The sequence below is a fragment of the Triticum urartu genome, chromosome 5A (assembly GCF_056163025.1).
Source record: "Triticum urartu cultivar PI428250 chromosome 5A, HENAU_Tu73, whole genome shotgun sequence".
NCBI classification, from domain to species: domain Eukaryota; kingdom Viridiplantae; phylum Streptophyta; class Magnoliopsida; order Poales; family Poaceae; genus Triticum; species Triticum urartu.
Window position 1 is genome coordinate 457,740,014 of NC_141877.1, and position 17,375 is coordinate 457,757,388.

The following is a 17,375-nucleotide window of genomic DNA, read 5'->3' on the forward strand; positions in this document are numbered from 1 at the left end:
ATTAGAGGCATCTAACCTATTTTTGCAGGAGGTTTGCATGTGATGTGGTATTTTTGCAGGAGGTTTGCATGTGATGTTGTATGAGCCTTCATAAGATTAATATGTTTATATGAGATACAATCGTCATATGCGAAAAAGGAGTTCTCCGGTGAGAAAAGTTGAAGAATCATGTTAGGATAGAAAAGTTCTGCCCCGACAGCAAAAATAGATTGCGATAGTAGAGTTTTCGAAATTATTTCCATGACAGCGTTTTCTGCTGAAAAACTGCCCGCGACAACGTTTTCTGCTGCCACGTTGATGTTTTCTGCTGGTTTCAAAAAGCTTCTTCCACGACGCAGACCACTTCAACTGTAACATCGTCTAAAATACATGTTCCTCCAAATACCCCATGTCACATGGGTTTTATAGATGTGTAGTGTACAAGACGGGCCTGAATGGTTCATGCTGCAAGTATCCTTGGTTGTCTTGACCTCCCCGTATTTGGATCTGGAAAATTGTTTATGGATTTGAAAGAAGTTTGTGAATTTGAAAAAAAAATCCGCACATTCAAAAAATGGTCTTGGATTTGAGAAAAGTTCACAATTTTTAAAAGGTTCAGGAATTATTTTTTTGGGAATTTGAAATAAAAGTTCACAGATAAAATAATTTAAACGAAGTACAAAAAGAAAAAAAGAAAACGAAAAAAAAACGTCCTGAAAAGACCCACAGGAAACCGCCACAGAAAAAACCGCGGGAAGCGGTTCAGACAAAAATAACAATATGGCCAGCGCTATATGCGCCACAAAGGGGTTGGGGATTGAAGCCGTATCCTTTTTTTTTAGCAACATTGAAGCCGTATCCGTTCCGAACCTGCTGGCCACTGCACCACCGGCCCGGAGTCGGAATTCCGTGAGTCGTGTCCGGCCCACAGGCGGTTAAATACTCCGCTCCCTCTCGATGAAACGGCGGCGTAATCTCATCATTTATTTCTCTCATCTCGCGGGGGCCAAGGCGCCGGCGGTCGGCGGAGGAGTTCATCTGAATTCGCCCGTGAGTCTCCCCTCCCTTCCCCTAACCCCGGATCTCGTTTTCGCTTCCTCTACGTTTTCTGTAACCGCAGCGCGCCTTGATCCCCTAGGGAATACAAATCGATCGTTAGGGTTGCAACCCGCAAGGGAAAAACGTTCAATCCGTCGGGATCTATAGTATGAATTATGAAATTCAGGCGAGTACGAAGTAGTGGAGGCGACGGATGTATGACTAGGTAGTACTACCATTTACTCCCTCCGTCCGGAAAAGTTTGTCCCTCGAATGCATGTATCTAGCACCAAGTTTAGATTCAAAGATTATGGATCATGGAATGTTTGACGAACCTCTTGGGTATAGTCATATAAAGAGGGGATGATGTTGAGGGCATGTCGATTTCTTCGGCTCCTCTTTTGATCCCATGATGTTTAAAAACTGCGCTGAATGACCTCGCTTTCATGTATTTTTCTGCAGAGTTTATTCAGTCTCCGAATTCGTTTGCCTTGCCAGTCCGTCAAACTGTTGACTGCAGAAGGATCTGGCAGCACTCTCAGCGTGGCTTCGATGGAAGCCATGGCGATGCAGCCAACAAAGAAGAAACTCGTGGCCAGCTTGCCACAAGATATCATCGAACTGATACTTTTGAGGCTTCCGGTGAGCAATCTGCTGCGGTGCCGCGTTGTCTGCAAGCAGTGGGATGGCATCATTCGGGATCCGCAGTTCACCATGGCACACCTCCGGCACGCGCAGCCTCGACCCCTTCTATTTTTCCAACGAGGCGCGACTTACGGCAAGTCCTTCCCTAGCGAAGCGGTCCTCTTTGATGAGGCCTGGTCGCCGTCGACACGGGATGTGCCCGTGATTGAGCCTGATGATTTCTTGTGCGCTTCGTGCAATGGCCTTGTTTGCTTGTACTCGGATAAATCAACCATCAAGATAGCCAACCTTGCCACCGGTGAATGTATGCACCTCGCCAAACCCGTGAAGCTTCACTCGAGGGTTGATCACCATTTGTTCTACAGCTTTGGTTTCAGCCCAGCCACAAACGAATACAAGATCTTGCACTTTCTTCCAGGCGAGGAGCGCCACCATGTCGGTGGTTCCTTCAGTGTCATTCAAGTTTACACGCTGGGCGGTGAGAAGTGGAGGGACGTCAGAACTGAACAAGCTCTGAGCTTGTTCTGTGTGAAACAAACTGGGGTCGTCAACGCTGACGGAGCAATGTACTGGCTAACCAAAGACGAAGAAAGCAGCTGGCGACGGGCCGTCGTATGCTTTGATCTCGGAGATGAATGTCAGAAATTAATACGGTTGCCCGAGGTTGTTTTTGCGGATCCTGCATTTGGTAATCCGTTATTTCGGATCACGGAGATAGATTCCAAGGTGTCCGTGGCTGCTGTTCAAGCCAGAAGAGATTCCGGGCTTGCACGGAGGTTGTATGTTTGGACACTTGACAACAAGGAGAAGCAAAGCTGGATCCAGAAGCATAGTATTGAGTTAGCAGCACTTGATATTCTAATGCCGCATTTCATCTACGGGGATAAGATTGCCATGCATAGTGGTAATGATGGCATATACTGCCATGAATTGACTAGCCAGAAATTTACGATTGACGTAACCAAGTTGGCAAAGCTGTTAGATTTCAGCCCCCGCTGGAACGGGCATATGCAATCCTATATGCATGTGAAGTCACTTGTGCGGTTGGATGCATACAAGAAGGCCGGCATTGTGCGCACGCCAAGGCGAAAAGAGGGTTGGAGATTGAAGAAGTGGGAGGCGTGGGAACACAAACGCTCTGAGGTGGAGGAGCTGTGGAGAGCCGGCCATGGGATTCAGCAAAGGATGCATGTATAATAGCTTCACTTCCCTTGTTAACCTATATATGTTAATTTCGTTACTGTTGAAGATGTTGAGTGTGACACACTGTAATAACCACCCTTGTTGGCAGGAAATGGCACGTATGACGGGCGTAGCCATCAGTCTGAACTTGCCTGCCCCGCCAGATCAGGTAAACTTCATCCTTCTGCATCGAACTGAAAGCTACCAAGATTTTAATATATCGGATCAACATTTCCTTACAATTTCGGAGTGAGGATTTTTAGAAGTGTCTGATGTGAATGCAGCAGGATAGCCCCCTCCGACGGCTTAATTGGGTGGAGCAGAGACGGGTGGTGATCATGCTGAAATCTTATCTTGAGGGTTTGGATGCTCCACGGACGGTATGGTCTTCTTTGAGCAGAATCATTAATTTTGTTGCGCTTGTCTCTGTGATGTTGTGAATTTTACAAAGTTGACATGTTATTTCTAGGTCATAGCGCAGGCAGCGGACACGGCCTGTGGTGAGAAAAAGAAGATGACCCTAGCGGCAGACCACGCAAAGGTTTGTGAAGGCCTAACTTACAGTTACTCTAGTAGCCTCCCTGTTCATGTTACATGTTACTTATCTAGCCCCATTTCCCTTAAACAAGGAAGGTGATGACTTGCTGCTAGGGTATTATCAGTATGATGGTATTCACTTTTGCAGTTTCGCTACATGTGCACTTCAGTTTAGATACAATTCATTTATTCAAAGCACTGGTAGAAGTTTGAAGTAGATATTGTGATTCATCTTGGAAACATTGAAATTAAAGACGCACACAAAAGTTGAAATTCTGCACCGTACGTACGTGTTTAATTAGGTCAGAAAAGAGCAGGGGCCTTCCTGGTTTTAGAATGATTTGAATAGTAAAATCATGTCATTTTGCAAGGCTGTAGATCGGCATCTGTATCCTTTCTCTTAGAACAGCATCCTTTGTTTTGCAGCAGGGAGGAGAGGAGAGCGAGGCCGGCCCATCAAGGCCCAAGCGGAAGAGGAAGCCCAGCACCAGGTTCGATTCGTCGACGTGGACAACCTGATTCTGCAGCGCCGTGAATCCACGTGCCCGGTTAATGGAGACATGTTAGTACTGCCCTGAAATTACGAAGCTCTCGTATCTAATCCATTACAGTTCCTCTTCCTGACAACGACTGTATGCTGCCAAGACTCAAGAGCAAGCCGTGGTCTCTTTTAGCTCATAAGCAGATTTAAACCAAGACTCGTGCTTAAGTCTTGCCAAAGGAGAGATATCAGGTCGTAACATCTGTGGCACAATAGTATCATAAGTAGGAGGATTACGGTTATGATTTCGCAACTCATTCTGTCAAAAAAAAAAGCGTACCGATCTTCAGTAGGCATTGTGTAGACACATATGTGTCCGTGTTGTAATCGGTGTTTATCAAAAAGGAAAACATCTATGCTCCTCTTGTTCTTTTACCCTATCTAAGTTTCGAGAAGATGCCGCGTCACCACTGGAATTTCCTCATACCCCGAGTGCCTGGCTCTTTGCCGAGAACCAAACCACGGGCACTCGGCAAAGTGAAGTAAGCCGAGAGGAAAACTCGGCAAACACATCCATTTACCTATACCATGTGCAAAACACACGTAAAATGCTTGCCGTTGTTCCTCGATCATCACCTCCATCTGCTCAGAAACCGGCAGATGCGTACCATGATGTCCACCACGCTGACCGCTGCGCATGACGCCAAGTCTATATGATGAATGGCCTGGTGACATGACATGACCAGTCTATATATCCATATCAGTTCCTGCATCGATGGCAGAGGTCCCAGGTTGCCGCTGCGATGGGCCTTCTGTTTTCCTTCCTTTGCAGCAAGCAGCAAGCAGCAAGCAGGGCGAGCAGCGGCATGGCGCCACGCCGCTGCTCTGCGGCGTTTCTTCATTTCAAGAAAGCGCTGCGGCGAGGCGAGACGGACGTGCATGCGGATGCCATGCATGCAGGTGTCATCGAGTGCGGGCATGCATGCATGGTCAGGAATTGTGCGGTGTGGCGCTGGCGTGGTGCAGGCATGCACGCGTGCAGCCTTTGCCTTGTGGGGATACAAACGCAGGCACAATCAGGGAGCAGGGAGGAGGGTGCCGTTAGTTCGAGAGGGACGACTATGGGCCTGTTTGTAGGAATTTTGGAAGGATTTAACGAGGAGTGAGATGCATGGGATGGGATGTTATAATACTATCTTGGACATGCCATCTTTGTTTTTTTTTTTTTGCGAAAATGATCCAGATCTATTATCAATAGTTCATCAGGAGTACAAAACACCTCAAACATAATAAAAATTACATTGAGATTCGAAGACCACGGAACTTCAAACTTTATAAAAATGCATCTTCTCGGTCATAATAGTAATAAGTGAGGTCATATCTAATTCACCGACGGGTCCATGTGCTGTTTTGACCACTTCCACATAATGACGGTTACCATAAGACATGATCGAATGCAGGATAAATTTGCAACCCACACCCCCTCCCTCCTCCTCCGCCTCATTCATGGCTCAACTCCTCTTTTCCCCACCGTGCAGTCATCTGGGCATGCGGCGGTAGGGAAGGTTGGATAGTGGCAAGTAGGCGACCAATCGCTCGGTGGGGCTCTCCGTTAAGATAGCTCTAGTAATCTAGGCAACGGCCATACGATCTTCCTCCACAATAGAATAATCAATGCGACCCACTCTCAGTTTGTATTAATGTATTCTTCTTATACTCGTAGATTTGTAGCTTGTTTTTAACATAGAGATGTTAGCTACATCGTGAGATTTCTTTGATTTAAGCACACATTTCTCCTGTGCAAGAAAACTTAGGATTTAGGGTTCCTATTATGGTCAATCCTTAGTGTTGCCCTTGTTTAGTGCTCAAATGACTATTTTTACTAATAGGACCATTTGAGGAGCCGTTCTCACTGAAGATTCATCCTGAGGTTTTATTCTAGTTTTGACATGAACATGGCATATGCCAGAGAGTTCATGTCTACATGTACTCTTAACCATGTCTAGTTCACTGTGGACTATGATGCTGATAATCTTAGCATGACTGTGGTGGTACTAAAGTTCAAGTATTATACACTATATACGGACCACAATGGTCTATTCAATGAAATAGACATATATACCATATGCAATGTAGGATGACCGTCTCTTTCGGCAATTTTAAGCCTTGCCCAATGATTAGGGCATTCATTCCTAGAACAGTTGGCCAATCTTCAACATGAGAAGATATGCATGACAGTTATGCATCGGAAGCACATGCACCCCACACACTACAATAGTAGCGATGATAGAAGCCGACGGCCATGTTACTTAGGGTTGTAGTGACAACCCTATTCCTTGTCTCGCTTCCCCAGCAGCAAGCAAGTGAACGAGCTCACATACATGTCAGGGAATAGGGTGGTGGTGGAAGAGGAAAGCGAGATTGAAAGGGGAGGCAAAGACAACCACTTAATAGGGCCTCATTGCAAAATTCTTCAATTACCAACGACAGGAAATTTCTGAGAGCCCGTGTCGACGTGGCGGTGGTCAAAGTGCCACGCACTCCGGTTAGAGGTGAGCTGGATTGGATAGTACCCGATGAATTAATTATGGACTGTCATTTAGGACCCACATATGTACTTTTGTATATTTAGGATTAACTTAACACCCTCAAAAGTATTAGGAGCATCCCTGCATGCATTTAACTTTTCTTTGAAAGGTATGTAGCCTAAGTAAACTTATTTCAAACAACAAGGATATATATATAGCCTAAAACAATAGAATCAACAAAATAGATATGTTGACTAAAAAAAAGAATCAGTCCACCTGGTCTAAAAATGCAAAATTGGATTAGCAGAATAAACTATACGACGCACATCCAAGGTTGGCGACTTAATCATAGAGTCGTTCACCAGATGAGCCAACATTATTGCCTCCAGACAGCCACTCACCCATGCACACACGCACGCTTAATCCCAAAGTCCACCCATTTTCTTTCGCACACGCTTTGCCGAATTCGTGTGCTCATGCACGCTTTGTTTATCTCTTGGAATCCATCTCACCTAAGCAAATCATCAGAAAATATTATGATAACGCACCAACAGCTCTTGGTGCCCCAGCTGAACCCTTTCCAGCACATAGAAAACTGCAGGCCCAGAGACAAAAAGATAAAGGGCATGTACGTGTATGTGCGTATCAGGAGAGCAAAATCCTGAAATTAAGGGGAGGGGGAGCGACGCCATCCCCAACCACTAGCTTTGCGCTTAGGGGACACCGAAAATGACCCGAGGAACAGAGGAGCAGAACAGACTAAGTAGGAGTAGATGAGAGATCACACAGGAAGATAAAGTAGTTTCAAACTTCCGATGCAAACATGGAGGGGGAGGTGATGGATACGGACGGACGGGCTCCCAAAAGTGAACGACAAATCGATCTGTCCGCGACGTTTGCCCCGGGCAAACCACACCAAACATGGGGTGGTGCCGCCTGAACCACCCTACGTACCCAGGCGGAGGCGTGCGCAAAGCGGCGGTGCATATCTCGGTTTTTTGCTGATATCACGAAATGCGTTGTGAATTTGTGATATAGGGACAAGAGAAATGTGTGGGAAAGCAGCCGCCCTTTCCGATGAATCAGCGTGTAGACAAAAGAGGATGTTCCGGGTGCGTAGCTGCCTTCGTATGGAATGTTTCTAGGACCGTATGAATCTGATTTATGAAAACATATGCTCATGGAAATGAAGTGGCTACGATGATACTGATACAGCTCTAGGAATATACAAAAGAGGTTCATCCAAGTTCATGAAGCACATGTAAACCTGACCACATATTTTGCCTGTTCGAGTAGTCTATGTTCTTGCCAAGTTGTTTGCTAGATATATTTGGGAGAAGCTAGGAAGTCATGACAGGGCTATGATCAGAGCAGATAGGCTCAGCGAGGCAGGCAGATGCCCCAAATTCATCAATTTGCTTCCAGCTGCTTTGCTCAGGCTAGCACACCATAGGCGCCACAGATTGCAGGAAGTAGCAGCAACTCAGTGACAGAACCTCATGCAAGTTAACTCCATTCTGCTGCAATATTCAGTTAACGCAGCATGTTAAAATGCTTTTACCTGCCAGAATTCACCCTTCTTGGCAGTAATAAATTCCACACTTCAGGTTTACAGTTGTTCTTCAGCACTCACAGTCGATTTGCTGCTGGCAATTTGAGTTGCTATCTCTAGCATGGTAGCTCTAGAAACCTGGGTAGGCGCCTAAAAGGAGTGACAAATGTGAGACACACAGAGAGTTCATCCCTGTGCAGCAATGTTTCTACTGTTGTGATTTTGGAGAATGTGACCCCGACAGCTATGTGTACCTTACAGTTGCTTTGAACGACTCACTAGCTATATAGATAGATAGATGCCTAAAATTAATGTCAGGTTCTACTAGCATTGCTTAAGCACTGCCTACTCCATGCAAGTTGCAATTGCAAACAGGAAGTGACTCAAATGTTAGAAGCAAAAGAACAGCAGCAGCAGCAGCATTGTTTAACCGCCTCGACCTTCGTGTGACGGAATGTTCTAAGCCGGCCATTAACTTTAATTACCTTTTGACGGTGCGCATTTTTCAAGCCGGATCTATCCGCGTAAAGTTCATGTGATTTTGTAAAAAAAATGAGGAGCCGGCCATCTTTTATTGGTGGAAACAGAGAGCGCTGGATCAGATCTTGGCTGCCAGCAGCAGGCCTGGGAAAAGTCCTAGTGTCAGAGAACTAACGGAACAATTAGCTGTGAAAGAACTGCATCACATCTCGGGCCAGGCAGCAGTACAGGTTTTAATCTTAACTAACCCTGCGATCGATCGATCCACAGGCCTGCTTGAAACTTAACCATGTGCTCCGCGCCTTCATCTTGTCATGGCATCGTCCTCGATGGGATCTGAATCCAAATGCTGCTCATATGTATTCCTCTGATGTTACCATCCACCACCATATTGGCCATGACATTACACTATCAACCATGTGTGGCACCTAACATGTCCCCTCCTGCTTTGATTTCTCTATGGTAAGCCATCCATCACCCATGTGACCCCATTCTAACCGCAATCGACGGTCGATTAGTGCGGATTACTTCGCTGTTTATTCCTTGCGTTGCTACTAGTACAAAAGTTAATCTAGCTTAGTTGACTTGACCTCACATCAAGCTTGTTAGTACAATGGTTTGGTAGGGGTAGTTGGTTATTGCAATTCAAGTTTTGCATCTCAAAAATCATTTGTTTCTGACAATATCTCTAGCCATTTGGTTTTAATCTACACAATTACACTTGAACTCTTTGTAAAAAAAAATACGATTAAACTTGCTGCATTTTGATTGAAGTAATTCAATCCACAAAGTGAAAGTAGGAGCCGTTGTGAAATAAGTGAATCCACCAGGCACACAAGGTGGAAAGCAAAACTTTATAAAAAAGTTAGAAATTCGATGTTCAAAATGTTAACCTCTCAAACGCCGCAGGGATCTACCAGCCGTGGCGAGGGTGCTAAGTCCAGATCGACAGGCCGATTAAACTAGTAATTACAATAGGGTGGTTTAAAATTCAACAAGTTTTTATCTTAGTAATATCTTGTTCCTCATTGTCCCTTGCACTCAAAGACATGTACATGTTCTTGCCCAAGGAAATTAGTTTTTAACCAGATTGCATCTGATCTTTTCGGTTACTTTCCAGCGGTTAGCCATCTATTCACATGGGTAAGTTGCTTAGTTTTTTCTAGGTGCGTAGTGCTAACCTTCACCCCTTTACTGCCATGTGCACCCTAAGATTCCCTCCTATGTCTTACTCCTTCTTTAACCCCACAGGCCTATCACTGATGCCCATCACGAGCTCACAAGAAGTACTTAGGACTTGCCAGTTCTTGTATCCTCTGATTAGTGTTATTTCTCATGGCTTGGGCATGTGAGATGAACATGCTTTCTCATTTACAGAGAACATCTGGAGAAGGAGTAATATGAACTTTTGAACTCGGGGCAATGATCACGCACATTATCTGAATTTGATCACATACTACTTTTGACTTTGAGTAATATAAAAAGAAAATAGCATACCATAAATGGAACAACCCACATTGATTCATGGCTCTACTATTTACAAAATAAATAAATAAAATCCAATCCATACTTCATTGTGTCTAAACCTTGACAAAAACAAGTTCCAGTTCATCTGGACTGTGAGCCTTTGCCATATATAATTGCCAAAGAGTAGAACTGCATCATCATAGGTCGGAGAACAGAACAACCCACATTGATGCATAAAGAATTACAGCATGCGGTTGCTCGAGAAAATCAGAAGACAGAAAGAAAGAGACATGGGCATATTTACAGTTATTCTTATTCCTGCCAACTACTGTAGATAGTAACTTAAGCAGATGTGCCATAAGTCAAAACTGCAGATAAAGATGACTGCAGTCTGCAGGTAAACATAAACACATACTATACCTGATGATGGGAACATGAACGGGCACTTCAGAGGTTCAGAACTAAAATCGGTGAATTGACCAGCAAAGGAATTATGTTTCACCTGCAAACAGTACATTTGTACTGTGGAAGTGTGGAGATAATGCGAGGCACAGTAATGTGGCACCAATGCAGTACAAGTTAATTTTTTTACAGCTGCAGTTAGTATTTTACCGCCACTGTAAAGTGCAAAGTAGCAGATCTGCAGAAGAACACTTGCGCATCATGCAAAGAGGCAGCCGCAAAGCAACCGGCTCACTGTTCAGACCATCAGAAACATTTGGAAGGTTAACCTAACCCCGCTAAGAAAGGGCCATGCGTCCTGCACATGCTAAAAAGAACAGTAACAGCCACTGTCAACCCCTGCATTTATGCAGGGTAGTACAAAGGAGCCAGGTTTACCTGAGTGAGCCTGACACTGCAAATGCCCCCACAGATCACGAACGGATAGAAGAAGAGTTGGATTACCGAGGGAATTAGGAGCCTGGTGTTTTCACAGAGCACGACAAGGCGCAGATGTTTTTCACCTCGGGAGCCATTAACAAGTCAGATTAGATTAGGGGCGCTGTCATGGCATGGCAGCAGTGATAAGTACGTACGTACGTACACCAAGTTGGCCTAAACATAAACATATGTGTGCGGTGCAGATGATGGCAGCGCCACCGCCACCTTCCTCCCATGTTCCCACCACTTACTGCACACCACACCACACCACACCACACCACACTGCACTGCAGCGGCCAAAATCTTTTGATTTGATGATAAAACCAAACGGGATTAGCTACTTAATCTGCGCTTATTTGGATCCAGATCTCTAATCCCCTTCTTGTCTAGGGGTATAAACTAATCGTGGGGCGGTCTCCCCCTCTACAATCCCGACGACAGCAATAGGAGGCGCCACGCCACATCCCCATCGCACCACCAAAAAACTTCCATCCGTCCGCGTCCGTCCACCTCGCACGCGCGGCCTCGTCGGCCACCGGGCGCCAATGCCGCCGCGCTCCCGCGCCCTCGCGCTGCTCGTGTCGCTCGCCTGCGCCGCGCTGCTGGCCGCCCCGTGCCGGTGCGTCAATGAGCAGGGCCGGGCGCTGCTGGACTGGCGCCGGTCGCTGCGGCCGGCGGGCGGCGCGCTCGACTCGTGGAGGGCGTCGGACGCGAGCCCTTGCCGGTGGTTCGGCGTGTCGTGCGACGCGCGCGGCGCCGTCGTGTCGCTGAGCGTCACCGGCGTCGACCTGCGTGGCCCGCTCCCGGCCAACCTGCTGCCGCTCGCGCCGTCGCTCACCACGCTGGTGCTCTCCGGCACGAACCTCACCGGCCCGATCCCGCCGGAGATCGGCGCGTACGGCGCGCTGGTCACGCTCGACCTCAGCAAGAACCAGCTCACGGGCGCGGTCCCGCCCGAGCTCTGCCGGCTCGCCAAGCTCGAGACGCTCGCGCTCAACTCCAATTCCCTGCGCGGCGCCATCCCCGACGACCTCGGCGACCTCGCCAGCCTCACGCACGTCACGCTCTACGACAACGAGCTCAGCGGCGCCATCCCGGCGAGCATCGGGAGGCTCAAGAAGCTGCAGGTGATCCGCGCCGGCGGGAACCAGGCGCTCAAGGGCCCGCTGCCCAAGGAGATCGGCGGCTGCGCGGACCTCACCATGATCGGCCTCGCCGAGACCGGCATGTCCGGCAGCCTCCCCGAGACGATCGGGCAGCTCAAGAAGATCCAGACGATTGCTATCTACACCACAATGCTCTCTGGCGGCATCCCGGAGTCCATCGGCAACTGCACCGAGCTCACCAGCCTCTACCTCTACCAGAATTCTCTTTCTGGACCGATACCACCGCAGCTTGGCCGGCTCCGGAAGCTGCAGTCGCTGCTGCTCTGGCAGAACCAGCTCGTAGGCGCGATCCCGCCGGAGCTCGGCCAGTGCGAGGAGCTCACCCTTATCGACCTCTCGCTGAATTCTCTCTCCGGCAGCATTCCGGCCAGCTTGGGCCGGCTGCCGAACCTCCAGCAGCTGCAGCTGAGCACGAACCGGCTCACCGGCGCCATCCCGCCGGAGCTCTCCAACTGCACCTCGCTGACGGATATCGAGCTCGACAACAACGCGCTCTCCGGGGAGATCCGCCTCGACTTCCCCAAGCTCGGGAACCTCACGCTGTTCTATGCGTGGAAAAACGGCCTCACCGGCGGCGTGCCGGCGAGCCTCGCCGAGTGCGCGAGCCTCCAGTCGGTGGACCTCTCCTACAACAACCTCACCGGGCCGATCCCGAAGGAGCTGTTCGGGCTGCAGAACTTGACGAAGCTGCTGCTGCTGAGCAACGAGCTGTCTGGCGTCGTGCCGCCGGACATCGGCAACTGCACTAACCTCTATCGGCTGCGGCTCAACGGTAACCGGCTGTCCGGCCCGATACCCGCCGAGATCGGCAACCTGAAGAACCTCAATTTCCTCGACATGAGCGAGAACCACCTCGTCGGCCCGGTGCCGGCGGCCATTTCCGGGTGCGGCAGCCTCGAGTTCCTTGACCTGCACTCCAATGCTCTGTCCGGCGCATTGCCTGCCGCGCTGCCGCACAGCCTCCAGCTCGTTGACGTATCCGACAACCAGCTCTCCGGGCAGCTGAGGTCCAGCGTTGCCTCGATGCCGGAGCTGACCAAGCTTTACTTGGCGAAGAATCGGCTGACCGGCGGCATCCCGCCGGAGCTGGGTTCTTGCGAGAAGCTTCAGCTGCTGGACCTCGGCGACAACGCGTTCTCTGGCGGCATCCCCGCGGAGCTCGGGGCACTCCAGTCGTTGGAGATTTCGCTTAACCTCAGTTGCAACCGTCTGTCCGGTGAGATACCGCCCCAGTTCGCCGGCCTTGACAAGCTCGGCAGCCTCGACCTGTCGCACAACGGGCTGTCCGGGAGCCTCGACCCGCTGGCGGCGTTGCAGAACCTCGTCACGCTCAACATCTCGTACAACGCCTTCTCCGGCGAGCTCCCGAACACCCCCTTCTTCCAGAAGTTGCCGCTCAGCGACCTCGCCGGCAACCGCCACCTCGTCGTCGGCGATGGTTCCGATGAGTCCTCCGGGCGCGGCGCCCTCACGACGCTCAAGATAGCCATGTCCGTCCTGGCCGTTGTGAGCGCGGCGTTCCTGGTGGCCGCCACCTACATGCTCGCCCGCGCGCGCCGTGGCGGCCGCAGCAGCGCCCCGGTTGACGGCCACGGCACGTGGGAGGTGACGCTGTACCAGAAGCTGGACATATCCATGGACGACGTGCTCCGCGGGCTGACGTCCGCGAACGTGATCGGCACCGGCAGCTCCGGCGTGGTGTACAGGGTGGACACCCCGAACGGCTACACCATCGCGGTGAAGAAGATGTGGTCGCCGGACGAGGCGAGCGCCGGCCTCGCCTTCCGCAGCGAGATCGCCGCGCTGGGCTCCATCCGGCACCGCAACATCGTCCGGCTGCTGGGCTGGGCGGCCAACGGCGGCAGCAGCACGCGGCTCCTGTTCTACAGCTACCTGCCCAACGGCAACCTGAGCGGCCTGCTCCACGGCGGCGTGGTCGGGGGCACCAAGGGCGCGCCGACGGCCGAGTGGGGCGCGCGGTACGACGTGGCGCTCGGGGTCGCCCACGCCGTGGCGTACCTCCACCACGACTGCGTGCCGGCCATCCTGCACGGGGACATCAAGTCCATGAACGTGCTGCTCGGCCCGGCCTACGAGCCGTACCTCGCCGACTTCGGCCTCGCCCGCATCCTCTCCGCCGGGCAGGGCAAGCTTGACGAGTCCTCCTCCAAGCCGCAGCGCATCGCCGGCTCCTACGGCTACATGGCGCCAGGTCCAAAACCTCGTTGCACTTGCAAGATCGTACCACATTTTGAACCTGATTGTTTTCTGACATTTTTGTCTGGTTTTTGGGGGTGTGCAGAGTACGCGTCGATGCAGCGGATCAGCGAGAAGAGCGACGTGTACAGCTTCGGGGTGGTGCTGCTGGAGGTGCTGACGGGGCGGCACCCGCTGGACCCGACGCTGCCGGGCGGCGCGCACCTGGTGCAGTGGGTGCAGGCGAGGCGCGGGAGCGACGACGAGATCCTGGACGCGCGCCTCAGGGAGAGCGCCGGCGAGGCGGACGCGCACGAGATGCGGCAGGCGCTGGCTGTGGCCGCGCTCTGCGTGTCCCGCCGCGCGGACGACCGGCCCGCGATGAAGGACGTCGTGGCGCTGCTCGAGGAGATCCGGCGCCCCGCCGCGGCCGACGACGCCAAGCCGCCGCCGCCGGCCACCACGCTGCCCTCCGCCGCGCCCGCGCCCATGCTGTCGCCGGCGCGCGGCGGCCCGCACTCCAGCGGCGACTCGTTCGCCGTCTCGGACTACTCCGCATGAGACCCATTCGACTCAATTTTGGTGCCGATCGAGCAGTAGAGTTCACGAACAGCAGCAGCAAGCAGATGCTGTTAAATTAGTTACTCAATAATTCGTTGATTAGTGGAGGATGTGTGTAGATCATGGCGTGGCAAGTAATTAATCAATGGATGCTGTACTTAGGTGTAATAATCATCTCTGGCCATGTACATACCCTGCGACATGAATCTTGGTTGTTTGGTCGTGTGGAGCGCGGGCGGAAACATGCCGCGGCACTGTTCCGGTGGGACTGTGGAGCGTGGGTGCGGTGGGCCCTTTCCGAATTGGGACCGGCTGGTCCTGGCTGGGCTTCGTTTGTTTGGACTTGCTCGCTGGAACGAAATGGACGTGACTTGCTCATGATTGGTGGGTGATGCGGACGGACGATCGTTTAATCACGAGTGGGCGCCGTCGAGGGTTTTGGAACGATCGGGGAGCAGTGGAGTGGGTTCTCCCCCCGCTCCGGTTCGCACGTCCGCTTCGTGTCGACGGGATGTATGAATTGACATTTTTCTTCAGAGGGGACTTCTAGGCGTATCAACTCATTGTATAATTTATTTTCACATTCATAAAATCCATGCTTTTCAATTGTAATTATCACATTTATAAGCTTGTATAGAAATATTACAAAACCCTTGCATTGCGAGTGATAGCAGCCCCTTGATTTCAAGTCTTTCTGGGCAATAATGAATGGAAACATGTATTATTGTGGATGTATGTAGACTTAGATTTAGTATGATACAACTTCTAACTAGTGCAAAATAACGGAAAACTATAGTATGAGCGAGGTACTATAGAACTTAATAAAATGGCATCGATTACATTTACAGTCCAGTACGTAAAGAATTGAATATCTCTGTTATTGTACAAAGAGGGGGAGACCTGCAAGCAAAACCACATTTTGAATGCGAGTTTCGTGGAAAAGCATTTGAGTTTACCAGAATGGGTGATATGTTTGTACATGAAATCCAGTTTGAATTCACCCGCAAAAAAAAAAGAAATCCAGTTTGAATTAAGTTGTATTTTTCTCCATCTTGACAATAAATCTATAAGGATGCTCCAGATTCTTGAGAGTACTCTTGATTTGGTGAAGCCCATATAATCATTTCAGCTCAGAGGCCATAGAATTTTCCTGGATCTGTGTGATTGCATACTAGTGATAAAAATTAAAGCTCAAATTAGTGAATAACCAAAAAAACAGTAGAGCACAATATAATAAATAAGTGAGGATGTGTCTTCTTGGCCAAACAAGTTTTACGAGGTTCTCCTACCCAATGTTTATAATGGGATTTTTTCTATCCTCCTTTGGAGCTAGTATATTTTTTTGATGGCCTTGTGAGTTTCTCATACTAGATCTAGCTTGATCCACATGGAGCAGTGTCATTCCTATGCAACTGGACCTTTTTTAGTGTGCATACAATAGTTCATGTGCTTTGCCGATAGTGTTCCTCGTGAGTTTGAGTTGACGACATTTTCTCTCCTCCTTGTGGAATGGGTAAAACAACATTTAACCCTCTCTCTCCCCTACCTCAGATGTGAAGAGTATTGTTAGCACTGTATTGGTATGCTAGGATAAGTCTTCTATAGAGCATGGCTTAGGTGCCTTTCTAAATCTGTCGATATTGATATTTTGGTAGCATGATTTGTCTATTTATGGAGCTTAATTTCTGCTAATTAACTAGGAAAATATTTTATTTTCAATAAAATACAGAGCTCGTTCCTCTTGCGATAGTTTGTTTTGAATGGAGAGTTGCAAGGGACTACTAAAACATGGCACCACCTTGTTACTTTAACCACTTATATAATTTAACTAGGCCAACTATGATTTAGGTGAGTCAGTAACAAATGTGGATTTCCACGGTTGTTTCTTTGTGATTTAAGTATGGGATGTCAACTTAAAAAGTAACTCGAATGTACCTCTCAATACATCACATGCCATTTTGGCATTTTTATGATCAATTCTCGTCAATTAAAAAGCAAACATGGCTCAAATCTAACACGTGAAAAAGCAGAGGTGAGATAGAGAGATAGAGAGAGAGAGAGTACATGAGAAACAATGTTGGTTCCTTCATCCGTGATATTGAGTCTCCATGGAGACTGAAACGTTTGAGGCCTTAAGGCGTTCTGCAAATGGAAATTCCAGTTCATAGTTAGCAATATAATTGTTATAAAAACTCGCCAATAGATACTTATTTGTTTCCACATGTGGTTCCCTAGATTTCAATTAGGCACACAAGTAACAAAAAATTAGTAACATATGACTACAACCAATAGTAGTTCTTCATATTAATTGGTCAAGTAGATACCAGAATGACACAAATGCATAAACCGACTAAGAAAGATTTGCATGTGTAAAGCAAAAAATATTTTTTTTACCATCTCATGATTGTCATCAATAACTATCGGTTCAACCAAGGTGAGGTAGAAAGGTATGAACAAAAAGCACAGTAAGACCGATTTGACAACATAGCCCATTGGTACAAGCAATTGTGTTTCTTCCAATGAAACATGTAACTATGTGATTCCTTACTTGTATGTCATGCATATAGATAACACAACTTATATAGAGTTGATCCAAATGTTATTTTTGGAAGCTTTATATTGCATCTTACTTGTGTATCACTCAACATTTATTGAATAGTCAACCGATGCACCATTCTTTC

General features: G+C 48.8%; 2 protein-coding genes across 4 annotated transcripts; both read left to right on the forward strand.

Moving 5' to 3' along the window:
- Nucleotides 1-913: 913 nt before the first annotated feature.
- LOC147971902 (putative F-box protein At3g52320) lies at nucleotides 914-4,278 on the forward strand. Of its 3 annotated transcripts, none has more exons than XM_087526421.1 (6): nucleotides 914-1,029; nucleotides 1,480-2,853; nucleotides 2,954-3,013; nucleotides 3,132-3,224; nucleotides 3,314-3,385; nucleotides 3,808-4,278. In XM_087526421.1, the coding sequence occupies exons 1-6, from the start codon at nucleotides 937-939 to the stop codon at nucleotides 3,898-3,900; spliced, it is 1,785 nt and encodes a 594-aa protein (XP_087382547.1). In that variant the 5' UTR covers nucleotides 914-936; the 3' UTR covers nucleotides 3,901-4,278. The 3 variants fall into 3 exon arrangements, with proteins under 3 accessions (XP_087382547.1, XP_087382545.1, XP_087382546.1); XM_087526419.1 differs by having other exon boundaries at nucleotides 917-1,029; nucleotides 3,129-3,224; XM_087526420.1 differs by having other exon boundaries at nucleotides 919-1,029; nucleotides 3,129-3,224; nucleotides 3,811-4,278.
- A 6,934-nt stretch (nucleotides 4,279-11,212) lies between these two features.
- LOC147971903 (uncharacterized) lies at nucleotides 11,213-15,367 on the forward strand. Its single transcript, XM_087526422.1, has 2 exons — nucleotides 11,213-14,149; nucleotides 14,240-15,367. The coding sequence occupies exons 1-2, from the start codon at nucleotides 11,317-11,319 to the stop codon at nucleotides 14,692-14,694; spliced, it is 3,288 nt and encodes a 1,095-aa protein (XP_087382548.1). The 5' UTR covers nucleotides 11,213-11,316; the 3' UTR covers nucleotides 14,695-15,367.
- Nucleotides 15,368-17,375: the final 2,008 nt, after the last annotated feature.

What these genes read in the sequence shown, in the direction of transcription:
- LOC147971902 (XM_087526419.1), top strand. Translation starts at nt 937, where the DNA reads ATGAAACGGCGGCGTAATCTCATCATTTATTTCTCTCATCTCGCGGGG. An exon ending in GGATTCAGCAAAGGATGCAT is followed by an intron (nt 2,854 to 2,953) that starts GTATAATAGCTT and finishes CCTTGTTGGCAG; the next exon opens with GAAATGGCACGTATGACGGG. An exon ending in GTTTGGATGCTCCACGGACG is followed by an intron (nt 3,225 to 3,313) that starts GTATGGTCTTCT and finishes TGTTATTTCTAG; the next exon opens with GTCATAGCGCAGGCAGCGGA.
- LOC147971903 (XM_087526422.1), top strand. Translation starts at nt 11,317, where the DNA reads ATGCCGCCGCGCTCCCGCGCCCTCGCGCTGCTCGTGTCGCTCGCCTGC. An exon ending in CTACGGCTACATGGCGCCAG is followed by an intron (nt 14,150 to 14,239) that starts GTCCAAAACCTC and finishes GGGGGTGTGCAG; the next exon opens with AGTACGCGTCGATGCAGCGG.